This window comes from Miscanthus floridulus, chromosome 18, assembly GCF_019320115.1.
Source record: "Miscanthus floridulus cultivar M001 chromosome 18, ASM1932011v1, whole genome shotgun sequence".
NCBI lineage: Eukaryota > Viridiplantae > Streptophyta > Magnoliopsida > Poales > Poaceae > Miscanthus > Miscanthus floridulus.
Genome location: NC_089597.1, coordinates 93,731,845 through 93,757,204, shown reverse-complemented (window position 1 = coordinate 93,757,204; position 25,360 = coordinate 93,731,845). Strand labels below are relative to the sequence as shown.

The 25,360-nt window shown below is 45.0% G+C and overlaps 1 protein-coding gene and 2 pseudogenes across 1 annotated transcript; all 3 read left to right on the top strand.

Annotated features, from left to right (window-relative positions):
- The first annotated feature begins 7,120 nt into the window (after positions 1–7,120).
- LOC136524205 (uncharacterized) lies at positions 7,121–9,377 on the top strand (annotated as a pseudogene).
- Positions 9,378–9,593: 216 nt separating this feature from the next.
- LOC136524204 (uncharacterized) lies at positions 9,594–10,264 on the top strand (annotated as a pseudogene).
- A 3,305-nt stretch (positions 10,265–13,569) lies between these two features.
- On the top strand, positions 13,570–19,166 carry LOC136524203 (uncharacterized). The gene is made up of 2 exons (XM_066517656.1): positions 13,570–14,569; positions 17,914–19,166. Exons 1-2 carry the CDS (start codon positions 13,625–13,627, stop codon positions 18,883–18,885), a joined length of 1,917 nt encoding a protein of 638 aa, XP_066373753.1. The 5' UTR covers positions 13,570–13,624; the 3' UTR covers positions 18,886–19,166.
- The last annotated feature ends 6,194 nt before the right edge of the window (positions 19,167–25,360 follow it).

The following is a 25,360-nucleotide window of genomic DNA, read 5'->3' as shown; positions in this document are numbered from 1 at the left end:
CTCCTCCTCCTCCTGTCCGATCCCTCCGCCGCCCCCTCCGCCTCCTCCTACAGCCGGCGTGGTCTTTGGTATATCGAGTTCACGGACCTATGATGGTCGCCCGCCATCTTTGTTCAATCACCTGCAACAAAAAAGAAAAACAAGACGTAATTAGAAACAGGTGAAAAAAATGAACAAAACATAATTACAAAAAACATAGTAATACTTGTATTAGAAATATTTGCAAAAATGAACAAAACATAATTACAAAAAACATAGTATTACATGTATTAGAAATAATCTTCATGATTGAGATTAGCTGGATCATAGGTCTCGTCATCACTATCAACATTGTCCAACTCATCAACACTATCCGAAGGAGGAATGTTGTCTTCATTGTCATTGCCTAAACGTAATCGCTCAAGCATTTGTATGTCCCTCAGATTTCGCACCTCGTCTCCAGCGTCCTCGTCATCATCCCTTTCATTGTCTACTTCCATTCCTATCTCTTCGGTTAAGTCTATGTCAAACCTTCCTTGTAGTCCCTCTTCTTGATAGAACTTTCCATCATATGTGTTTCGGTTGAAGTTGTAATCTTCATCGTTTGGGACAGGTAGTTTACCGTGTGGCGATACCTTATGCACAATAGACCAACCCTTAAGATGCTCGGCGTCTTTGCACGCGTATGATGTATAATAAACCTGGACGGCCTGTTGAGCCACAATGTAGACATCTTTTCCTGGATAGACGGAATCATGTCGAATCTCGACTAGCCCAAGCTTAGGGGTCCGTCTTGTTACTCCAGGATGAAACTAGTGGCATTTGAATATGATAGGAGTAAGAGGTTTGGAACCATAGAATGATAGTTCGTAGATTTCTTCAATTTTTCCATAATAGTCAAGTCCATCAGTGCCGGACATAACAACTCCGTTGTTTGTGGTTTTTCAATTGGACCGACTCTGCTCGTAGCTTGCTGTGTGAAAATGATATCCATTCACGTCATAACTGGTAAATGACTTGACCCTAACGGCAGAGCCGTTTGTAACCTGTCTCAGCTCATCACTTATAGACGAATCAGTTTGGGCTTTCTGTTTGAACCAACAAATGAAATCGGGGCTCCCTGGTCCTACACCCCGTGAAAGAAGGGTATCATTTTCTTGCGGGGTAGGTTGCCTTGATCCATGCTAGGATTGATGAAGAAATTCCCTGTACCAACGAGAAACAAGGGGGTTGGACGAAGAAACAAGGACATACGACGAAATGAAACAAGTTCGTTCAGAACTTACCCAATGAACGGTTGCACCTCGACAAGGTTGGTCAACACATATAGCATGATACTATGCCACTCTTTATTTTTCAATTGCTTAGTGGTCGATGCACTTGCGCTTCTGAGTTGCCCTTGGAAAAGGCTGAGGTTCGATTCATTTTCGCCAGCATTGTAACGAGGGGGTGGATTATAAACGCTAGGAAGTTTCTCAGTGTAGTATTTCTCTGTGAAGTTCGACACCTCCTCTAGAATGTATGCCTCTGCAATGGAAGCCTCAATTTTGGCTTTATTTCTACATTTTTTGCGAAGAGTCTTCAGACATCTCTCGATTGGATAGCACCAACGGTTTTACATGGGCCCCCCATCCATGCCTCATATGGAAGGTGCACAATCAAATGCTGCATCGGCAAGAAGAAGCCGGGTGGAAAGATCTTCTCCAACTTACAAAGCAACATGGGTGCCGCTTTTTCCAAGTCATCAATGACGGTCTGAGAGAGCTCCTTGGCACAAAGCTGTTGGAATAAGTATCTCAACTCTGCCAGCACTTGCTAGACATGCTCCATGACATAGCCTCGAACCATCGCCGGAAGAAACCGCTCAATCCATATGTGGTAGTCATGACTCTTCATCCCGTTTACTCATAGAGTGCCTAAGTTCACTCCCCTCTTTAGATTCGCTGCATACCCATCAGGGAACATTAGTGTCTTGATCCATTCAAGTACTTCCCTCATTTGGTCCTTTTTCAAGATGAAATCAGCCTTAGGCCTTCTCCAGGTCTTACCACGACTAGGAGGCTGCATCTCTTGATTTGGTCTATCGCACAATATTGCCAGGTCCACTCTAGCCTTAGGGTTGTCCTTAGACTTTTTAGTGTCCATGAGTGTTGCCCAAAGTGCCTCGGCGACATTCTTTAAAGTGTGTATTACATCAATGTTATGTGGCAAAAGAAGGTCATCAAAATAGGGGAGCCTCATCATGCCCGAGATATGAGTCCACATATGTTGCTCACCATATCCCACAAAACCACCTTCATTAGGCACGAGAGCATCTATCTGAGCATGAACCTCGGCACCAGTCATCATTCGCGGTGCAGGGTTTGTCACTTTGACACCTTTCATAAAGTTTTTGATGTCTTGTCTAAATGGATGGTCAAGAGTAGGAATTGACGATGTCTGTCGAATGACGAATACTTGCCACTCTTCTGCAACTAAATGAACCTCACACCTTCCTTGCATATTGGGCATGGGAACTTCCTGTGAACACACCAGGCACAGAATATCCCATATGCCAGGAAGTCCTGCAGGGAGTAGTGGTACAAAACGTGCATTTTGAAGGTTGTCTTTGTAGCTCGATCATATGTCCATACCCCTTCGTCCCAAGCACGGACCAATTCATCAAACACGGGCTCCACGAACACACCCATATTACTCCCTGGGTGTCCAGGAATTATCAACAACAAGAATACGTTATGTCGTTGAAAGGAGACACCGGTGGGGAGATTAAGGGGATAACAAAGACGGGCCAACATGTGTATGGGGCAGCCATCATTCCATAAGGATTGAACCCATCTATTGCCAGCGTGACACGTACATTACGAGCCACATCTGCTTTGTCACGATGTTTATCATTAAAGCGGATCCAAGCTTCACCATCGGATGGATGTACCATCTTGTTAGGATTGTACCGTTTGCCATTTTTGTGCCATGGCATCTATTTTACGGATTCCTCGGTCATGTATAGCCGTTGGATCCTCGGTAGGAACAGAAGGTACTATAGGATTTTCACAAGGATCGTAAGTTGCCTCTTCTAGCCATCATCAGAGTCTACCTCCAGGTATCTCGAGGATTTACACTTTGGATAGAACTTTGCATGCTCATGTTCTTTCCTTAATAGGACGCACCCCTTCGGACAAGCATGTATCTGCTCATACGGCATCTTAAGTGCTCGAAGGAGTTTCTGTGACTCGTACATGCTCTTTGGCAGAATGTGGCCCTCCGGAAGCAGGGTGCCAATCACGGCCAACATCTTATCGAAGCCAGGTCGACTCAAGTTTAACTCGGACTTCAACCCCATTAAGCATCCAATGGCATCCAGTTGAGACACCATTGACCGATCGTGAAGGGGTTTCTGTGCCGAGTCCATCATGTCGTAGAACGCCTGTGCAGCTGCCTCCATCTCCTCCTTCTCATATCCCTCATCGAACTGTCCTTGGTGAAAGTCATCTAACATGTCTGGTACCCCGGCATCAGCATCAAAAGCCTCCACCCATGGTCTCACCACCTCTTCTTTCATACGATGGGCTTCACCATGGTGGACCCACCGGGTGTAGTCCGGTGTAAATCCATTCTTCACAAGATGTTTACCAATTTCCACCTTGTTTTCCCTCCTCCTGTTTCCACATTTGCTGCAGGGACACAAAACTAGGCAATGTCCTTTAGCAGCCTTGCCAAATGCACTGTTCAAGAAAGCATCGGTCTTGTTCATCCATTCTGTGGTGTAATCACTCTGACTTCTCCAGCCCGTGTACATCCACTGATGGTCATCCATCCTCTAACATATGTATCAACGAGTAATGTAACCATCAATTGCATCTACATGGTGTTCCTACTATCTAATAGGTGAGGATAGGTCCTAATCCCACCTGTGAATGCGTAGATGAGGTTAGTTTCCATGCTCTACTCCTATCCGAGATAGAATTTCGGCAGCACCTCCCCGCTGTTCTCTAGATACACGTCCTGCCAAACAAGAGTGCGTATCCGGAGAATAACAGGGAGGTGATGCCAAAACTCTGTCTTAGACCAGAGCAGACCATGGAAACTAACCCATCTACGCATCCACGGGATGTCCAAAAAACGTGGACAATCCAAAATAGATACGGTCATAGATATACAAAGATCTGCATACCTCCAACCGTATCTCTTTTGAATGGGAGATGCCTAACTAGGTTACGTGATCTACGACCATGATACGGAAAGATGGGTTATACCTAGGGTGGTGGCAGAGTCAGGCTAGCGGGCCGTGGCGGGTCAGTGCAGTGGCGAGGCGGCGCGGTGCAGGCACACCAGCACGGCGACGGGAACTCCAACTCGGCTCCGACGGGCTCTTCTCTACAAAAATGGAACAAAATACTGTCATTTAAAAAAATTCGGCAGAACCTCCCCTGCACGGTGAGGTTTCCAAAACCTACAAAAACAGCGGCACGATGGCCGACAAGCACATATGTCTCAAGAGAAGCCATGTAATTTGGATATCAATCCATGCAGAAGAATATATTCAAGTAGTACCACTACTTCTACTACTACTTCCACTATTGCTACTACTACTACCACTAGTTCTACTACTACTACCACCACTATTGCTACAACTACTACCACTAGTTCTACTACTACTACTACCACTACTTCTACTACTACTACCACTAATTCTACTACTACTACTACCACTAGTTGTACTACTACTACCACTACTTCTAATACTACTACTACCACTAGCACTACTAGTACAACTAATACTACTACAACTATCACTACCACGACAACAACAAGAGAGAAGGCATACCTGACGGACGCCGGGGGTAGGGGCGGGCGGTGTCGGGGTCGGAGTTGGGGTCGTTGGAGTCGGGAACGGGGCCGGGGGCAGGGCCGGCTGGGGGCAGGGCCGGCCGAGGGGTAGGGCCGGCCTGGGATGGCCGGGGGCAGGGCACGGCCGGGGACAGGGCGCGGGCGCGCAGCGCGGGGGTGGGGGTGGGGGCAGCGTGGGCGTGGGCGCGGGGGCTGGCTGGCTGTCTGTTTGACTGCCCGACCGGCCGAATTTGGTTAAGTCCCACAACCGCCCTTTGCCGAGTGCCGGATCAGGGAGGCACTCAGCAAAGATTTTATTTTTTTAAATTTCTTTGCCGAGTGTCCTAGATCTGGCACTCGGCAAAGATTTATTTTTTTTTAAATTTGTTTGCCGAGTGTCCCAGATTTGGCACTCGGCAAATTTTTTTTTGAAAAATACTTTGCCGAGTGCCCCGGCACGGCACTCGGCAAAGATTTTTTTTTTTGAAAAATACTTTGCCGAGTGCCCCTGGCACGGCACTCGGCAAAGATTTATTTTTTTTAAATGTCTTTGCCGAGTGCCCTGTGAAGGCATGTAGAGATGTCCTGCTTTGTAAGCATCGTACGTGACAACGTGCACGAAATCTTCTGAAATTTTTATCATAGCCTCCACATATGATATCACGACATCTCAACAAGTTTCATGATTTTCGAACTTCGTTTGCTTTTTATAGAATTTAAAAACACTTCGCACGCAAGTTCGCGGTCATGTTTCATGAACAAGATGTCCGAAATTTCGGGTCCGTTCCTGGATACGGCCTCACACAACACTCAGTAACATGACTATCATTTTTTGAATCATTAAATTCTATTATTCGTACCACGTGCAGTTCAAAATTATATTTTCCAAAAAAATTCAAGTAAATGAAATAAAGTAACTAAATATATCAAAAAGCCATAAAAATCCCCAAATTCTAACCAGGAGTTCCTGGTGCTTTAAAAGGGCTGCACAAAAAATTTGAAGGCCAAAAAAAAAAAACTTTGCCGAGTGCCGGGGCATGGCACTCGGCAAAGGGGGTCTTTGCCGAGTGCCACGAATAAGGCACTCGGCAAAGAGGGTTTTAATTTTTTTTTAAAATTTTCGTCTTTGCCGAGTGCCTGCCTTTATAGGGCACTCGGCAAAGACATTTAAAAAAAATTAAATCTTTGCTGAGTGCCGTGCTAGGGGCACTCGGCAAAGTATTTTTCAAAAAAAAAATTTAAAAAAATCTTTGCCGAGTGCTGTGTCAGGGGCACTCGGCAAAGTATTTTTCAAAAAAAAAATTGCTGAGTGCCAGATCTAGAACACTCGGCAAAGAAATTTTTTTTAAAAAAAATTAAATCTTTGCCGAGTGCTAGATCTGGGACACTCGGCAAAGAATTTTTTTTAAAAAAAAACTTTGTCGAGTGCCTAACAGCGGGCACTCGGCAAAGAAGGTGGCCGAACACCGTTACGCGGGTCATCCTATGCCGAGTGCCGCGCTTTTGCCGAGAGTCTGGCACTCGGCAAAGAAGTCCTTTGTCGAGTACATTTTTTTGCCGAGTGCAATTCTTTGCCGAGTGCCCGATTTTTGACACTCGACAAAGAATTTTGCACTCGGCAAAGTCTCTGTTTCCAGTAGTGAGACTTGCCGCATTGTGATGAATCCGATTGTGTTTTGGGGGAAAAAAGCAACGACCCACAACAGAATGCACAAGGTGATCCAAACTATAAAGCTGGAATAGGGACAATGAATGCTTTGGTTAGTGATATTATTTAGCAATGGAGCTCGCCAAAAGGAGACTGAATTCCTTTGGGCTAAAGTTTATCACTGTCACATTGAATCTTTGATACCAATTAGCAGTATTAAATGTAGGCTAATTACAAAACTAATTATACAGATGGAGACTAATTTGCGAGACGAATCTATTAAGTAAGAGTAAAGTGCACCAGCGGTCCCTAAACTTGCACTACTGTGTCATCCCGGTCCCTAAAGTTGTAAAATGGTCATTTGGGTGCCTAATCACTGCTATCGTCTCGTTTTAGTACAACCGGAGCCAACTCGTGCTGTAATCTTCAAAAAAAACCCAATAAAACGCGAGGGCCATTAGAAGGGCCTGGGGCCGCTCCCGTCCCGAGTCGCGACTCAGGTGCGCCCGCCTCCCTTTCTCCGTCACCGTGGTCGACGAGGTCGACGGCGATGGCCTTGGGCGATCGAGCAGAGGTGAAGCGGAGACCACGACGGCGATCCACCGTGCGGAGGCTGCAGCAGATAGGATACGGTAGTGGACCACTCCATCGTCGAGTTGGTGAACCATGGTGGCTAAGTTGCTGCAGAAAGGGGAGGCCGCGCCGGAGTACGGTAAGTTGATCGCTGACCTCCGCTGTGTAGATTGTAGGGTTCATCTGTTGTTGGTGTATGGGTTCATAGGATGTCTACGTCTATGTGGGTGGGTCACCCTAGACCGCTGCCGTGATGCGCACCTGAGGGGCGGGGGCGCTCCGCGCCGCGCAGTGCCGCCGCGCTGACGTCGAGAGCGTCAGCAGGGTGCGCCTGGCGCGGTGCAGGGCCAACGTCGAGAGCTTCGGCAGTGGTTATTTATTTATTACATATACATACGTACATGACACGTCTGGTACTTGTCATCGTGTTAGCTCGGATGATCAGTAGTACTATGTTTCTTTTCCATATAGAAATAGAAATAGAAAATTTAAATAAGCATGCATTGATGCATATAGATACCTGCTCTGCTCCATCTCCATGGTGTGAGGCACCGAACTGCGCCGTCCACCATGTAGTTGCTAGTGTAGTCTTGATTTGGGGAATTTTTTCTAGATTTTCTCTTCTGCTGATCAAAAGTTCAATTTTGCGCATAATGTAGGTAATGGTAATGATGAGTTCAGTATTGAGTTTCACCATGGAGGGTTGTTTGTTGGGTCTGATGGACTAAAAAGCTATGTGGATGAGAAAGTGAACTGGTTCGATGGGATTAAGACTGAGGCATGGTCAACACTGTGGTTTGAGGATTTTGTCAAGCAGTTAGGATATGAGATGAGCCAAAGGTTCAAGTTTTACTCGTTGTTGCCTCAAAAGACAATAGCTGATGGACTAAGGCTGATAGAATCTAACCGTGATACTATTGTGATGGCCAATATGGTGGACATGTTTAAGACTTTGATAGTTTATCTTGATCAAGATGTATTTGAAGACAATACATGGGATGACGTAGTGCTGAATCCAGTGGCAGAACTACCTAAAGTCTTGAGCCCAAGGAAGGTTAATTATCAGGACCCAAAACCTGGTGAGAAGTTACCTGTGTTTTATACTGATCTGGATAAAGGAGTAGTTGGGTAGAGTGGAGGCCAGGGAACATCTGAAGATGAGGACTTCATAGATAGTGATAATGAGGTTTTGGAAGGTGATGAAGAATTATTTGAGGATTTAGTGTACTGGGATCAGAAGAAAAGTAATAAAAATGCAAGAGGAAGCCAGCTGAAGGGGGTGGAGATAGTTGTGGCAGCTGTTCCTGATGATGAAGACACTGAAGAAGAAGAGTTAGACCTTCCTGGTTCAGATGGTGAGGGAGAAGATAGGCTTAGGATGAAATGTTGGACTGAAGCTGATGTCAACTAGCCAAGTTTTTCTGTTGGTCTTGTGTTCCCAATAGTAAAGAAGCTGAGGGAGGCGATAATAGAATACAGTGTGAGGAACAGAGTGGAAATTAAGATGCCAAGAAATGACCAGAGGAGATTAAGGGCCCATTGTGTTGCTGGCTGCCCATGGAACCTCTATGCTTCACTTGATAGCAGGGTCAAATCATTTGTAGTGAAGACATACTATAGGGGTCACAATTGCCATAAAGAGTGGGTGCTGAAGAGATGCACTTCCAAGTGGCTTGCAACTAAGTACATTGATTCATTTTGAGCAAATGATAAGATGAGCATCAACAGCTTTGGTAGGACAGTGCAAAAAGACCTCAACCTGACACCTTCCAGGTGTAAATTAGCAAGAGCTAGAAGGCTCATCATGAAAGCAATCCATGGTGATGAGATGAACCAGTACAACTTGTTATGGGATTATGGACATGAATTGAGGAGAAGCAATCATGGCTCTACATTTTATCTGAATATTTGTGAGAGCAGATTTAGTACATGCTACATGTCACTAGATGCATGTAAGCGGGGTTCCATGGCTGGTTGCAGGCCCATTATTTGCCTAGATGGATGCCACATCGAAGCCAAGTATGGGGGGCAGCTACTAACAGCTGTGGGCATGGATCCAAATGATTGCATATATCCAATAGCATTGGCAGTTGTTGAGGTGGAATCTCTTGCATCTTGGAAGTTGTTTCTGTAGACTCTGAAAGATGATATAAAAATTGATAATACCCAACCATGGACAATCATGACTGATAACCAAAAGGGCCTAATCCTAGTTGTGCAGCAGGTATTCCCTGACTCAGAACATAGGTTCTGTGTCAGGCATCTTTACTCAAATTTCCAAGAGAAGTTTAAGGGTGAGGAGCTAAAGAATCAACTATGGTCATGTGCAAGGTCATCTTCTGTGCAATAGTGGAATATGAACATGGAGAAAATGAAAGCATTGGATGAGGCTGCCTTCAAGTGGCTTGAGAAGATGCCTCCCAATACTTGGGTTAGAGCTTTTTTCTCAGAATTTCCTAAATGTGACATATTATTGAACAACAATTGTGAGGTGTTCAACAATTACATCTTAGATGCAAGAGAGCTTCCAATTCTTAGCATGTTTGAGATGATCAGGACTCAGTTGATGACAAGACATTACATCAAACAGAAAGAATTAGCAAATCAAATGGAAGGAACCTTCTGTCCAAAAATAAGAAAGAAGCTGTCAAAGAATGCAGAGTGGGCAAATATGTGTTTTGCTATACCTTCTGGTCAAGGAGTGTTCCAAGTAAAGGTGAGGGATTACAACCACATAGTAGATATCAATTCAAAAACATGTGATTGCAGGAGGTGGCAATTAACTAGAGTTCCTTGTAGCCATGCTATTGCTTGTTTGAGGCAAGAGAGGATAAAACCTGAATCTGTGTTGCCAGCATGCTACTCAGTGCAGACATTCAATACTGCATATGGATTCAACATATGGCCTTGCAGAGATCAGAGGCAGTGGGAAAAGGTTGATGGTCCATAGGGCAGCCACCTTTGTATGAGAAAAAAGTTGGCAGGCCTCCAAAATCTAGGAAGAAGCAACCACATGAAGTTCAAGGCAAGAATGGGCCCAAATTTTCTAAGCATGGAGTTACAGTCCACTGCAGTTACTGTATAGAGGCTAATCATAATAGTGCTGGATGCAAGCTCAAGAAAATGGGATTTACTTCTGCAGAAGCCAAAGCACTGGTTGCAAATACACAGGAACAGTTGCAACCAGACAAGCAGCACAACAGGATTCTCAAAATGCTTCTACGATTCCAGTACTAGAGGAATCTAATGATCCTATCAACCAAGCCATATACCAAGAAATACCAGGTGGACCTCAAACACAGGCCAGTACAACCTTGCTCAGTCAAATGCTATCACATGTATGTTTGCTGCAACCACTAAACAATATGTCATGCTACAACTAATTATCTAATTTGACATAATTTGTGTGGTACAAGAAACTCAAACATCAACAATTTCTACTAATGTTGGTCCACTCCTAGATAATGAGTTCATCATGACAAACCAACCTGTGCAAAGGCCTATTGCATTGACCACTTGCACCAAGGCTGGCAAGGCAGCCACAGTAAATAAGAGAAAGGCATCCACATCTACACCAAGGAGGGGCAGAGCTAGAGCAAACAAGAAATAGTTGGCTGCTGATGGTGGAGACAAGGGAGAAGATGGCACTGCTTTAGTCAATCAGCAAGACATGGTCTAATTAGTGCACTGTCTAAGTCATCTTTTGTGTGTAAATAGGAAACACCAGACCACTGCTCTAATTAGTGCAATGTTTCATTCATCTTTTGGGAGTCTGAATTTTGTAAGCATCAAAACCAGTAAGATGCAGTTATGTCATGGCTTATAAGCATCAAACCCAGTTAACATCAAGGATGGAAAGGCACCTGCTGGTAGGAAGAGGAATGCTGCAGGGACAAGCTCCAAGGATGGAAATCAAGCACCTGCAAAGAACTCCAAGCCAAGAAAGGGAGCAGCAGCTAACAAGTCCTAAATGACACGGAGCAGTGCCCAAGAAGTCTGTAGAAAATTTAGCAAAGATGTTGCACCTTTTGTTTGGACCTTTACTGGATGTTGCAACAGCTTGTTTAGCAGCTAACTGTTAGCTTGTTTAGACCTTTTTACCTTGCTGGATGTTGCACCTTTTGTCAAAACAATTGCTGGATGTTACACCTTTTGTCAGTGTTGTGAAATGCCATCTCTTTCAGTCCACAATAGTGCTGGATTTTTTTTTGTCAATGTTAGGAAATGCCAGTGAAGTGGCTTTGTCAGTGTTATGAGATGCCAGTCATTTTTTTGCACAGGCAACTGACACAGATTTCAACCAAAATTTATTCATCAAATTGTGAGGTCACTTACATGTACCATTACTACATCCTAGTGAAACATGATTCACATACAGAATTCACATACAGAAGAACAAAACACTTCAACAGAAGTATCATCTATGAACCAATTCCTAAGAAAAGCAGCAGCAATTGCTTCTGGATGAGATACAACAGCTGGTGAAGGGGCTACAGCAGCATTAACTCAGTTTTTGTGCTCGGCAATTGCTCCTGTCCTGTACATCCAGCGGCAGCTCCTTCACCAGCCCGTACAGGAAGCAGCAGCCATGGCCCCGATGGCGCGCCTCCTGGACATGGCCTCCTGGCCACGGCCCCTGACGGCATGCCTCCTGGACGCGGCCTCCTGCACGCGGACCCGACGGCGTGCCTCCTGGACGCGGCCTGAGCTATGGCGACAGCGATGGCCTGAGCCACGGCGATGGCGACGGCTACAGCCATGGCTGCCTCAGCCTCGTGCTTGCCACGGCAGCCTCATCCTCGGGCTCGCCACGGCGGCCTCATCCTCGCGATTGGCAGCAGCAGCGACCCGAAGGAGATACGGCGGCGGCGGCGGCTAGGATGCGGCGGCGGGCAGGAGCGAGAGCGAATGGGGATATTTTACTCTGTACCAATCTGAGGGGGTCATCTGCAAATATAACAACAACAACACTTGGTTAGTACCATTTATGGACTTAAACGAAACCAAAACATAGATTAGGGACTTAAGTAGTTGTTTTGAGAGTTCATGGACCGGCTTGACACAGCCCAACAAGTTTAGGGGCCGGCTATGCACTTTACTTTAAGTCTAATTAGTCCATGATTTGACAATGTGGTGTTACTGTAAACATTTGCCAATGATAGATTAATCAGGCTTAATAGATTCTTCTCACAAATTAGCTCAAGGCTTTTGCAATAAGTTTTATAATTAGCTCATATCTAGTTCTTCTAATTAGTCTCTGAACATTTAATGTGATAAGGACTAAACTTTAGCCCAAGGATCCAAACACCCCTAGATCAATAGAAATTGCACAGACATAGAAATGAGGGGAAAAAGGCACGTAGGATGGAAGAGACACGATATTAGCTTTGAGCTAAAAATTGATCAACAATAGCTATATAAAGTTCATAGTGACAGATGCAAATGAGTACCCTTGGAGCGTGAATCGAAACAATCAAACAAAAAATAAAATCTATTTTCAAAGGAGAAAAAACCCAAATGTTATAATAATGAAAACGCTAGCTAGAAATCTGAAGGAGCAACTAATAACCATTTGCGTGGGCCATATTGCTAACTACTTCATCCGTTTCAAATTATAAGTCGTTTTGACTTTTTTGTTATAGCCATTTTGCTATATATGTAGATATAATATATGTCTAGATTTATAGCAAAATGAATATACCAAAAAAAAAAAGTCAAAGCGACTTATAGTTTAGAACGGAGGGAGTAATAACCAAGAGGGTCAGGATTTAGGTCGCCGTTGTGAGAAAGAGTCAGCAGTCAGCACATTGATATGATATTACGCGTAGCCGTTATTTCTGAAATCTGAAATATTGGTGGATGTTGCATAACGCGCTTATATGAGTCAATGAGTTATATGACTGGATCAGGGAAAAGTCTATATATTATTCTATAGAGCATTTCTGTAGCTGTACTGCTGTAGGGCCTAGGAAGTTCATCTCTTGGGGTGTTGCTTGGCGTTGGCAACTGTCCCTCGCCTCTGGCGTGGGTCTTTCTACTCCCTCCGTTCTATCACTTCTTAATAAGTGAAACAATTTTAAGTTTGAATAACTCTATAAAAAATACAAATGTTTATGATTCAAAATAAAAATCGTTAAATTGATTATGAAATATATTTTTATAGTAAATACAATCGGAGACATAGATATTGATATTTTTCTTTAAAAAATGGTCAAAATTTAAAAAAAGCATGACTTATCCAAAACCTAGAATTGTTTTTTTTTTTTTGGTAGAGGGAGTAGCTCTTTGTAATAGTGACAATCTCTTTCCTTTTAATCAAATACGCGTCTAAGTGCATGTTTAAAAAAAAAAGGAAAGGACTATTCGTGGGGTAGTTTCCTGGAATCTTCATGAAGCAAAATCAGATCGCCTCTGGATCGTAGACCGCTAATTCGACAGATTTTTCTAGGTTGCTTTGTCCAAACATGTTCCTTAACTCCACCATGCGCTTATAACCTGTGAATCTGTGATACACTCCTCCAAATTTGTTCTCATCACCTTCTCCTATTCGACCTTTGCCCATCTCTCTAGCTAAGTAGCTAGCTCCAGCCTTCAGCCATGGCAACCGTGCAAACAAGCTCGACCCCATCGTTCTTCAATTTCCTGAAAGAAGGCCTGCTCCTCCCTAGCCAGAACCGGAGACTCTTCGCTGCGGTCTTTACAATCATCGCCGTCTCCACCTGTCTCCTCCTCCTCGGCGACGACCTCGCCGTCCAGCCCCTCACAGTCGAGATTGACCTCGACACAAAGGCGCTCAACAGCACCGATCCCAGTAGCCCAGACTTCCTTCAACTCAGCCGAAAGACCCAAGATGACACCCGGGCTCTCTATCTCACCGGCGTAGCCTGTCTTGTGTTTACCGTCATCATCAGATCAGTCATCGAGATCGTCGTCCTCTTTGCTGCCGTCGCGACATACTCCGGTGAGCTGCACACCTTCGGGTCGCTCCTTGGCAAAGTCAAGACGCAGCTGAAAGGCCCCGTGCTTACGCTCGCCTTCGTCTACGCACTGGAGATCGCCTACGTCGCGGTTCTTATTTTCATGTCTTCTCTGGTCATGGCTCTCATGATCCTGAAATACTTCGGGTTGTTCTTTGTGGGCTGTCTGCTGCTCCTCGCTCCGTTCATCTTCCTCGTGTACTTCTTCTTCGTCTGCTCCCTGAGCGTCGTCGTGGCAGTGGCCGAGCCCGGTTGCCACGGCGCCGGCGCTCTTGGGCGGGCGTGGCGGCTGGTGAAGGGGAAGCGCAGACGGGCCATGCTTTTGATTTCTGTGACTGGTGTGCTCAGCGGCTTCGCTGCTGCCTTGACCCCTGTGACTGTCTACAATCTGGCCAAGACGTGCGCACTTAGTAACACGGCATCAGGGTTGCTTCTGGGGTTTCTTTACATCATCTTGATAGCGGCCGTGAAGTTGTTTGCAGCCTGCGCCATGACCGCGTTCTACTACGAGTGCAAGGGGAGCACCGTGGGATACGTCAAGGTTTCTACCAAGGAGCAAATTGATGTTTGATTATTAATTAGCTACTCTATCAACCTGATGTGCACTATGCATATAACCTGTCAATATCGATGGTACTTGGCCACTAAGTCGTAGTCAAGGGGTTGCTTCCACAGTTCCACCATATGTAATAGTAATACTCCCTCTTTTCTCCCTTTCATTTCATTTTTCGTGGATGTGATGTAAGAAAAAGAATAAGTGCAGTTTTATTAATTTTCTGGTGGGGTAAAGTCCAGGAATATACAACAGCACAATTCTCTATTGAGAGCAAGTGATCAATGCGCAACCTAACTAGCTATAAGGTTCTACTCGGCATAGCTTTTTCAGCAGCTTTAGGAGCTGTTTTTTTTTTTTTGCCAAATAGGATAAAATAAAACAGCTCCTCAAGTAAAACTCTTGAAAAGTCATTCTCATAGGGGTGGTGCTGGATGAAGCAGAAAATCCGGGAGGCACAGAGCTGGCTCGATTAGCCAAGAGAGGGGATATAACCCCTCCTCGCACTCGCCTCTCTCGCCATGCCACTTGCTGCCACCTGTCATTGTCATTGCCTCTAGCCTCATCGGCCTCCCCATCGCCAGATCTTGTAGATATTCTCTCGTCATCCTCACCTCTCACAGATCGTGGTCTCATCTTCCTCTCAGCCTCCATCTACCGCTTGCCATTCGCCGTCATTTGACCTTGTCGGCCTCCCCATCTCCGGCAACCTCTCCACGTCCGAATCTTGCAGATCAGGTCTCGTGCTTCTCACCTCGTAATCTCATCTTCCTCTCGGCCTCTTAGTACCGCCCGTTGTCCGCCAATTGATGGACCGTGATACCTAAGAGAGAGGGAGTTGAATTAGGAACCTAAAAACTAATGGCCAACTAAAACCTGCACTACTACAGAAATGCCATCATGGCTGATTCAGAGCCCCCCATCAGCGCCAGTTTTATCCCTCAACAATGAAATGTCAATGGTGATAGCCATGGTTATCCTCGCCGGTTCGAAACCGGCGGTGGTAATCGGTTGTCACTACCGGTTTGTTGCTTGATCTGGGTGTGATGATGCCATGATCACCATTGGTTCCTAGATTTATCAGGTGTTGATGATCGTCTAATCATAGTGGTTTCACATCATGATCTGGCGGTGATGAGCATTTGGCCAACACCGGTCAATGGTGCAATCCGGCGATGATGAGCAATTGATCAACACAGGATCATGCCTTAACCTAGTGGTGATGAGACAATGAAAACCATCGGTGTAAGGATCTAGATGCTAGAGAAGGGTGGTGAATAGCCCATAAAAATTACTCCTACAAATCACAACACTTAGGCAAGGTGAATAGAATAAAAAGTGACCCTAATAGCAACTACTTTGCCTCCTAAACAATTCTAGTAATAAGATAACACTCTGGAGCACTCAAACAAGGAAGAGGCAATCTTTTTAGGATTGGGTGCACAGATGGGGTTGTGTACTGTTCGACCCTTCTAGGGTCTAACATATTGTAATATACTCAGGGTTGGGGTACCCCTTGTCCAGGTATTCGCCAACTATGGTCTCAGGAAAGGTCTGAGGTAGTAGGGACTTCAACAGACTTGCCGCATTCTGATGAATCCGATTATGTTTTTGGGGGAAAAAAGCAACGACCCACAACAGAATGCACAAGGTGATCCAAACTATAAAGTTGGAATAGGGACAATGAATGCTTTGGTTAGTGATATTATTTAGCAATGGAGCTCGCCAAAAGGAGACTGAATTCCTTTGGGCTAAAGTTTAGCACTGTCACATCGAATCTTTGATACCAATTAGAAGTATTAAATATAGGTTAATTACAAAACTAATTGTGCAAATGGAGGCTAATTTACGAGACGAATCTATTAAGTCTAATTAGTCCATGATTTGACAACGTGGTGTTACTGTAAACATTTGCTAATGATGAATTAATTAGGCTTAATAGATTCTTCTCGCAAATTAGCTCAGGGCTTTTGCAATTAGTTTTATAATTAGCCCATGTCTAGTTCTTCTAATTAGTCTCTGAATATTTAATGTGATAAGGACTAAACTTTACCCCAAGGATCAAACACCCCAAGATCAATAGAAATTGCACAGCCATAGAAATGAGGGGAACAATGTAGGTAAGATGGAAGAGACACGATATTAGCTTTGAGCTAAAAATTGATCAACAATAGCTATATAAAGTTCGTAGTGACAGATGCAATGAGTATCCTTGGAGCGTGAATCGAAACAATCAAACAAAAAATAAAATATATTTTCAAAGGAGAAAAACCCAAATGTTATAATAATGAAAACGCTAGCTAGAAATCTGAAGGAGCAACTAATAACCATTTGCATGGGCCATATTGCTAACTACTTCCTCCGTTTTAAATTATAAGTCGTTTTTACTTTTTTGGTACAACCATTTTGCTATGTATTTAGATATAATATATGTCTAGATTTATAGCAAAATAAATATACAAAAAAATCAAAGCGACTTATAGTTTAGATCTGAGGGAGTAATAACCAAGCGGGTCAGGATTTAGCCGGTCGAATAGAAAAAGTCGCCGTTGTGAGAAAGAGTCAGCAGTCAGCACATTGATATGATATTACGCGTAGCCGTTATTTCTGAAATCTGAAATATTGGTGGATGTTGCATAACGCGCTTATATGAGTCAATGAGTTATATGACTGGATCAGGGAAAAGTCTATATATTATTCTATAGAGCATTTCTGTAGCTGTACTGCTGTAGGGCCTAGGAAGTTCATCTCTTGGGGTGTTGCTTGGCGTTGGCAACTGTCCCTCGCCTCTGGCGTGGGTCTTTCTACTCCCTCCGTTCTCTCACTTCTTAATAAGTGAAACAATTTTAAGTTTGAATAACTCTATAAAAAAATACAAATGTTTATGATTCAAAATAAAAATCATTAAATTGATTGAAATATATTTTTATAGTAAATACAATCGGAGACATAGATATTGATATTTTTCTTAAAAAAATTGGTCAAAATTTAAAAAAGCATGACTTATCCAAAACCTAGAATTGTATTTTTTTTTTTTTGGTAGAGGGGAGTAGCTCTTTGTAACAGTGACAATCTCTTTCCTTTCAATCAAACACGCGTCTAAGTGCATGTTTAAAAAAAAGGAAAGGTCTATTCGTACGTGGGGTAGTTTCCTGGAATCTTCGTGAAGAAAAATCAGATCGCCTCTGGATCGTAGACCGCTAATTCGGCAGATTTTTCTAGGTTGCTTTGTCCAAACATGTTCCTTTACTCCACCATGCGCTTATAACCTCTGAATCTGTGATACACTCCTCCAAATTTGTTCTCATCACCTTCTACTATTCGACCTTTGTCCATCTCTCTAGCTAGGTAGCTAGCTCCAGCCTTCAGCCATGGCAACCGTGCAAACAAGCTCGACCCCATCGTTCTTCAATTTCCTGAAAGAAGGCCTGCTCCTCCCTAGCCACAACCGGAGACTCTTCGCTGCGGTGTTTACAATCATCGCCGTCTCCACCTGTCTCCTCCTCCTCGGCGGCGACCTCGCCGTCCAGCCCCTCAGAGAGGAGCTTGACCTCGACACAAAGGCGCTCAACAGCACCGATCCCAGTACCAGTAGCCCAGAAGACATTCTTCAACTCATCCAAAAGACCAAAGATGACATCCGGGCTCTCTTGCTCACCAGCGCAGCCTTGGTTGTGCCTTCCGTCGTCATCGGATCAGCCATCCGGCTCGTCCTCCTGTTTGCCGCCGTCGCGACATACTCCGGTGAGCTGCACACCTTTGGCTCGCTCCTTGGCAAGGTCAAGACGCAGCTGAAAGGCCCCGTACTTACGCTCGCCTTCGTCTACGCACTGGAGATCGTCTACTTCGTGCTTCTTGTTGCCATGATTGGGCTAGTCATGTTCCTCATGATCAAGAAATACATGGGGTTGTTTTTTGTGGGGTCGCTGCTCCTCCTGGTTCCCTTCGTCTTCCTCGTGTACTTCTCCTTCCTCTGCTCCATGAGCGTCGTCGTGGCGGTGGCCGAACCCGGTTGTCATGGCGCTGGCGCTCTTGGGCGGGCGTGGCGGCTGTTGAAGGGGAAGCGCAGACGGGTCATGCTTTTTATTTCTGTGACTGGCGTGCTTGCCACTGCCTTGACCCCTGTCTACACCCTGGCCAAGAGATGCGAACTTACTAACATGGCAGCAGGGTTGCTCCTGGGGTTTCTCTACAGCATCTTGATGTCCGCCGTGCAGCTGTTTGCAGCCTGCGCCATGGCCGCGTTCTACTACGAGTGCAAGGGGAGCACCGAGGCATCGGCGGCGGAGTACATCAAGGTTTCTACCAAGGAGCAAGTTGATGCTTGATTATTAGCTACTCTATCCTGTTAATATCGATGTTACTTGACTAGGTCAAGTCAAAGGGCTTGCTTCCACCATATGTAATACTCCCTTTTTTCTCCCTTTCATTTCATTTTTCGTGGATGTGATCTAAGAAAAAGCACAAGTGTATTTTCATTAACTTTCTAGAGGGGAAAAGGTCATCAATATACAACAACACGACTCTATATATAGAGCAAGTGACCAAAGTGCACCTTAACTATAAGGTCCGGTTTGGCACGACTTTTCCAGCAGTTCTGGTAGCTATTTGAAGCTATTTTTTTACCAAACAGAATAAAATAAACACATCTCCTCATCCAGTGAAATTCCTGAAAACCTGTTCTCACAAGAGGTGAGTGCTGGATGGAGCTTAAAATACTAGCTTCTCTAAAATTTCTCTTTCATATCTACTATAAGAAGTTGTTTTACTAAACATTTTTTTTCAAAACAGTTTTTGCTCCACCAATGAAGCTGCTCATGGAGGAAGAAAAAAAAGGTACTCCACCAATGAAATAGAGTAATGCCTAACGTGGCCTAAATATCATCCACCGGCACCTTGTCCAAATCTCACCTCCTTAGGGCTACTTTGGCAGCCATAGGGTAATTAACCCAGGGAAGTAATCGGAGGGGAGGGATTTTTTTGGACAGCTGAATCCCCGTCCAACCACACGGGAGATATGCACGCATGGAGAATTTCCATTCTGTTGTTTGGAAGCGAAGGGCAGCTGGCCTCAGGAGGAGAGTCGAGGGCTCGAGGCGAGGCGGAGGGGCGGCGATGGAGAAGTCGAGTCGACTCGAGGGAAAGAGACGGGAATGACGCCCCGTGTCAGGAGGCCAGGCAGGATTCCCCGGGAAAACCTGGCTCCCGCGGGGCCGAGGCACCCATGTCGAGAGCTTCCAAATTGACATGAGCCACGGCGCGTGGAAAATCACCGCGTGGGTTTCCAGCCCCGGGAAAACGGCGGGATCCCGATGGGGAAAGCTGCTACCAAAGTAGCCCTCGTAGTTCCCCAGTACAGTAGGACTCCATGAGCACCAGCAAAGCACATGTGGTCCCCATATATGCATCAGCTTCATAGAGGAATCCCTGCTTCTCACCTCCTTATAGTTCCCCAGTACAGTAGGACTCCATGAGCACCAGCAAAGCACACGTGGTCTCCGTATATGCATCAGCTTCATAGAGGAATCCCTGCTCCTCCAACCACAAAACGTAAAGGCTCCTTTCATCTACGTTCCTACTTATCTTTTGCCTGCACCATCTCTCCTCTCCGTCCTATATATAGTCCACTCTGGACACGCGCTCTCTGCTGGCATCCTTGGAGACATAGACCGATAGAGACTCTGAACCACTACCGGAGACGGCTTCTTCGTCGAGTGTCTCACATTTTGCCGAGTGCTTTTTATTGGGTACTCGGCAAATAGGTTGTTTACCGAGTGCCAGAGATAAAAGCACTCGGCAAATAACTGACACTCGGCAAATAGGTGGTTTGCCGAGTGCCCGGCACTCGGCAAACAATAACACTCGGCAAAACTGGCTTTGCCGAGTATTATTCTCCTGACACTCGGCAAAGGGCCGCCACCGTTAACCCTTTGCCGAGTGTCTTCTTCTGATACTCAGCAAAGTGGTGATTTGCCGAGTGGAATTTTTTTGACACTCGGCAAAGCGGTTATTTGCCGAGTGTCTTTTTTTACACTCGGCAAACTATTTTTTTTCACTTTTGACCTCCAAACTTTTTTTTGCAGTTCTCATACAATACCTGGTGCTCCATGTTCCAATTTGGCACATTTCTCAAACTTTTTCTATATTTCTTTAATTTATTTCATTTAATTGAATTTTCTTGGATAATTCAAATTATAACTGCTAGTCATTCGAATAATGAAAAAATGAATGAAAAAATGATATTCATGTTATTTAGTATAATGTGAGGCTGTATCCAGGACCAGACCACCAATTTCGAACATCTTGTTCACGAAACATGACCACGAACTCGCGGTCGAGTTGTTTTTAAATTCTATAAAAAGCAAACGAAGTCCGAAAATCATGAAACTTGTCAAGATGTCATGATATCATATGTGGAGGCTGTGATAAAAATTTGAGAAGGTTTCACGCAAGTTGTCACATATGATGCTTGCAAACCGAAGAATCTCCAAAGAAGTTTCATGATTTCGTGAAGAGGCCGACAAGGTGGTAAGCAACGTACATGATAAACTTGCGCGAAACCTCCTCAATTTTTTATCACAGCCTCCACATATGATATCTTGACAAGTCTCATGATTTTCGGACTTCGTTTGCTTTTTATAGAATTTAAAAATAACTCGACCGCAAGTTCGTGGTCATGTTTCGTGAACAAGATGTTCGAAATTGGTGGTCTGTTTCTGGATACGGCCTCACATTATAATAAATAACATGAATATCATTTTTCCATTTATTTTTTTTCATTATTCGAATGACTAGCGGTTATAATTTGAATTATCCAAGGAAATTCAATTAAATGAAATAAATTAAAGAAATATAGAAAAAGTCCGAGAAATGTGTCACATTAGAACATGGAGTACCAGGTATTGTATGAGGACTGTAGAAAAAGTTTGGAGATAAAAAGTGAAAAAAAATATGGTTTGCCGAGTGTCAAAACATGACACTCGGCAAATGAGCCTCTTTGCCGAGTGTCAAGAGAAGACACTCGGCAAAGATTTTTAAAAAAAATTAAAAACCCCTCTTTGCCGAGTGCCAGCCCGGTTGGTACTCGGTAAAGAATTTTAAAAAATTCAAAAATACTTTGCCGAGTGCTAGATCGGGGTACTCGGCAAAGAATTTTTTTAAAAAAAAAAACATCTTTGCCGAGTGCCAGGTTGCACTCGGCAAAGAATTTAAAAAAAAATTTAAAAACCTTTGCCAAGTGTCAGATCGAGGGCACTCGGCAAAGTGGGGATTTAACCCCGTCGGCTGAGCCGGCCCACACACACCGCACACACCACACGCACGCGCCAGCGCCGCAGCCGCCACCGCCCGCGCCGCCCCTGCCCGCGCGCCCATGCCAGGGCCACCGCTGCCCGCGCGCCCGCGCCAGCGCCGCCCCTGCCCGCGTGCCCGCCCGCCCGCGCCAGCGCCGCCGGAGGAGGAGGAGAAACAGAGGAGGAGGAGAGGAGGAGGCCAAGAGCTTGGCAGCGCTCTCGCCGACGCCCCGGCCTGCGGCGAAGGCGGCACCAGGTAAATCTAGTACATTCTCCATTAGAAAACAAGGATAAATTTGCTAGAGATTTCAACCTGATTGGAATGAAATAACTGTTGTTATAAGCTAGCCATTGCATATGTATATATACATTCAGACACTGAATTGTTATAAGCTAAGCTAGAGTGCACATTCAATCACTGACACTTTTGCATGAGCTTAGATGCATTATTTTACATGCAGATATATATATCATGTGTGTATATATTATTATGCACAATTACACTGCCAATTTATTTTTACTATGATGTTAAATTTGCACACATACAATTGCACTCGAATGTAGCTAGCTAGTTTAGTATATAAGCAACTAAGTAGTTATAAGCTAGCTAGTTTAGTATGTAATCAATGGATTCAAATTTAAAATACTGGAAAATTGTAGTTGAGGATTATAGAATCGTGTCTATGCACCTTGCACAAGAATTAATTGATCAAGAAAGAAAATATATGCATATGACATTTTAGAGCAAGGTTCAATGAGTATTGATGACTTACATTGCGCCTGTCATGAATGTCATCCAGACACTTACAACCTAACCTCCTTCATATCCTTTATCAATAATCAGCTTTGCCCCATACCATGCTGTTAGACCATTAGATACAAATATGCTGCCTATGTGCTTTGTAGCTTTAGTAAAGTTAATATGAACCAGCATCACAATTCACAAGCTGACAATGATGTGTTTACAGTTTACATGGGTCAACCTTTTCACCAATTGCATCCTGGATAAGTATTGTATCTCTGGACATACTCTCAACCAATTGTCCAGTGGTCATTTCCTTGTCAAAAAATGCAATGTCTTGTCTCAATAGAGCTTCAAGATAGAGACCCCGAATGCGAGCTGTCTTTCTCCAGTGATGATCCAACACGCAACCTCTAATAAAACAATGAAAACAGTAACACCTTAGTGCTAATCTATAACTGGCAGCACCTTAAAACGTGAAAAACAGTAACACCTTTAGATGCCCCTGGCAGTATCTATGCTGCAGAAAATGGATCTAAGTAGTTTATTGCTCCTGGTTAATGTTTCTTCTTTCTGAAAGAAGATAATGTTACTATGGGATTTCTTGGTTTCAGAGTTATGGACTTATGGCAATATGAATGACATACCATCATATGAATAGACTTAACACATGATTAACATATAGTTAGATAATTGTGTCTTATTTATGGGAGGGAAAATTTGGTTCCCATTCCTTGTGCTCATTTCATTCTTCGTATATATGGTCACATGGGCTAGGTGCAAAACCGTCCTGCGCATGACACTTTCCAATCCGCTCCCATGTTGATCCTGCGCATGCATGACTCAGCTCGTTGGTATCCTTTTCTTTTTCACCCCCTTTCCAATCCGCTCCCATCTATGGAGTGATACGAATGCTACATATATAAGTTCTAGTCAAAACTGCTATCTATTGAAATACTGTGGATCAACTCAGGAATTATTCCCATGAATCTCAGCATTTGCACACTACAAAAAGATGGTGGGCGGTGGGAGGAGGAGGAGCAGCAGCCGCAGGAGGGAGCCGTCGCCTGCCGCCCCGTCGCGTGAGGAGGAGGAGGAGGAGCAGGTGCCCCAGGAGGACGCCGAGGAGGCGTAGGAGGACGCCGAGGAGGCGCAGGAGGACGCCGAGGAGGAGGCGACAGCAGGGGGTTCCGCTTCCTCTAGTTCGTCGAGTGTCTACTTGCGAGGTCCCGCGAGCCTCCCTCAGCGACCGATACCTCGTGAGAGACGCCCGCTGATTCGACCCGAGGGAGAAAAGTAAGTAACTTTAGATGTTATCACTACTTTATATGATATGTTGAAAATCAAAATAGAAACTAAGAATTTTTCTTAATCACTTGGGCAGGAACTGGACGATTGTGGCGAGTGGAGGTGGTCACACATGCCAGGTCAATGGCATCCTCGGTCTTCTGTGCAAGGAGCACTTCCCTGGCCCGGTTGAGTACGCCGGAGTGACGGGGCCGGCCTACTCGTTTGACCACTACGCCGCCGCCCTCGATGATGCAGATCGGGCCCCAAGGGTATTCAACAACAAGGCAGAGCGGGTGAAGCAAGAGCTGTGGGTAAGTCCTCCTCGCACTACATTGCTCAATACATCACATTCATTGGACATTCTTGAAATAATGAATGGATACATCGTGTTTGTATGCAGGATTTCTTTAGATGCCAGGACGGACATGAGGCCAGGGCGGATGCGGTGGCTACCAAATGCTGCAAAAAACTCATCGTGGACATGCATTACGAGGCGCGCATCTAGGCCGTCGTAACTTACTACGGGACCGTCCTTGAAATGAAGGTCACCAAAATGGACGCAAGGAGCATGACGCTGACTCGGGACCAGTACCTACAAGTAAATACAGAACATTAATACTAATTCCTTTTGAGATTAAGTAAGCTTAATTTTATCTTCTAATATGTCATGTACTTGATGGCCTGTAGATGATTCCTTATTGGTGCACCGCTCATCCCCGGTGCTGGGAACAGATGGTGGACAAGTGGTGCTCACGCGAGTGGGAGGAGACGCACAACTTGTGCCGGGAGCGGCGTTTGATGATGCCAGGTGTAGCACACCATCAAGGCAGCCGCAGCCTTAGCGGATACGCAGAAACATGGGTACGCGAATTCATTTATTTATTTTAACGCTCAATTCTGCATGATTTCTAATCATCTTGCTGTTTTTCTCGCAGTCGGCATCACATGGTGGCCGGCCTTGCTCCATCTTCAAGGCATTTGCTATGGCCCACAAGGGCAAGGCGACGTCCGACGTCGACTACAACCCGGAGGACGGGCCCAAGGCGTACAGCAATGCGACCATCCATAACCGCCTCAGTGAGTACACATCGATGGCAAGGGAGGTCCATGGGCCACAATACGATCCGAGCACCGAGGACCTTGATGGAGAAGTCATCATGAGGGTGGGAGGAGGCAAGAAGCATGGGCGGTACTGGATTGGCGACGGCGTAATCGACTCGGCCGCTAGTCCCAGTCTCTCCCAGATTCGAGCAAGCAGCATGAGCAGGAGCCCGGCCATACGACCTCGGCAGGACACTTCACTCCACCGGGTGGAGGCACTCGAGGTTATTCCTGGTTTATTCGTCGTTCATTGGTTTTTTCATCCCTTTCCTTTGCATTATTATAACATTGGGGTGAATATATTGTAGGCCCAGCTGGAACAAGAGAGGAGGATACGGGAGCAGATGCAGGCGAAGATGGAGAGGGTGGAGTCCGAGT

What these genes read in the sequence shown, in the direction of transcription:
- LOC136524203 (XM_066517656.1), top strand. Translation starts at nt 13,625, where the DNA reads ATGGCAACCGTGCAAACAAGCTCGACCCCATCGTTCTTCAATTTCCTG. An exon ending in CTACCAAGGAGCAAATTGAT is followed by an intron (nt 14,570 to 17,913) that starts GTTTGATTATTA and finishes CTAGGTAGCTAG; the next exon opens with CTCCAGCCTTCAGCCATGGC.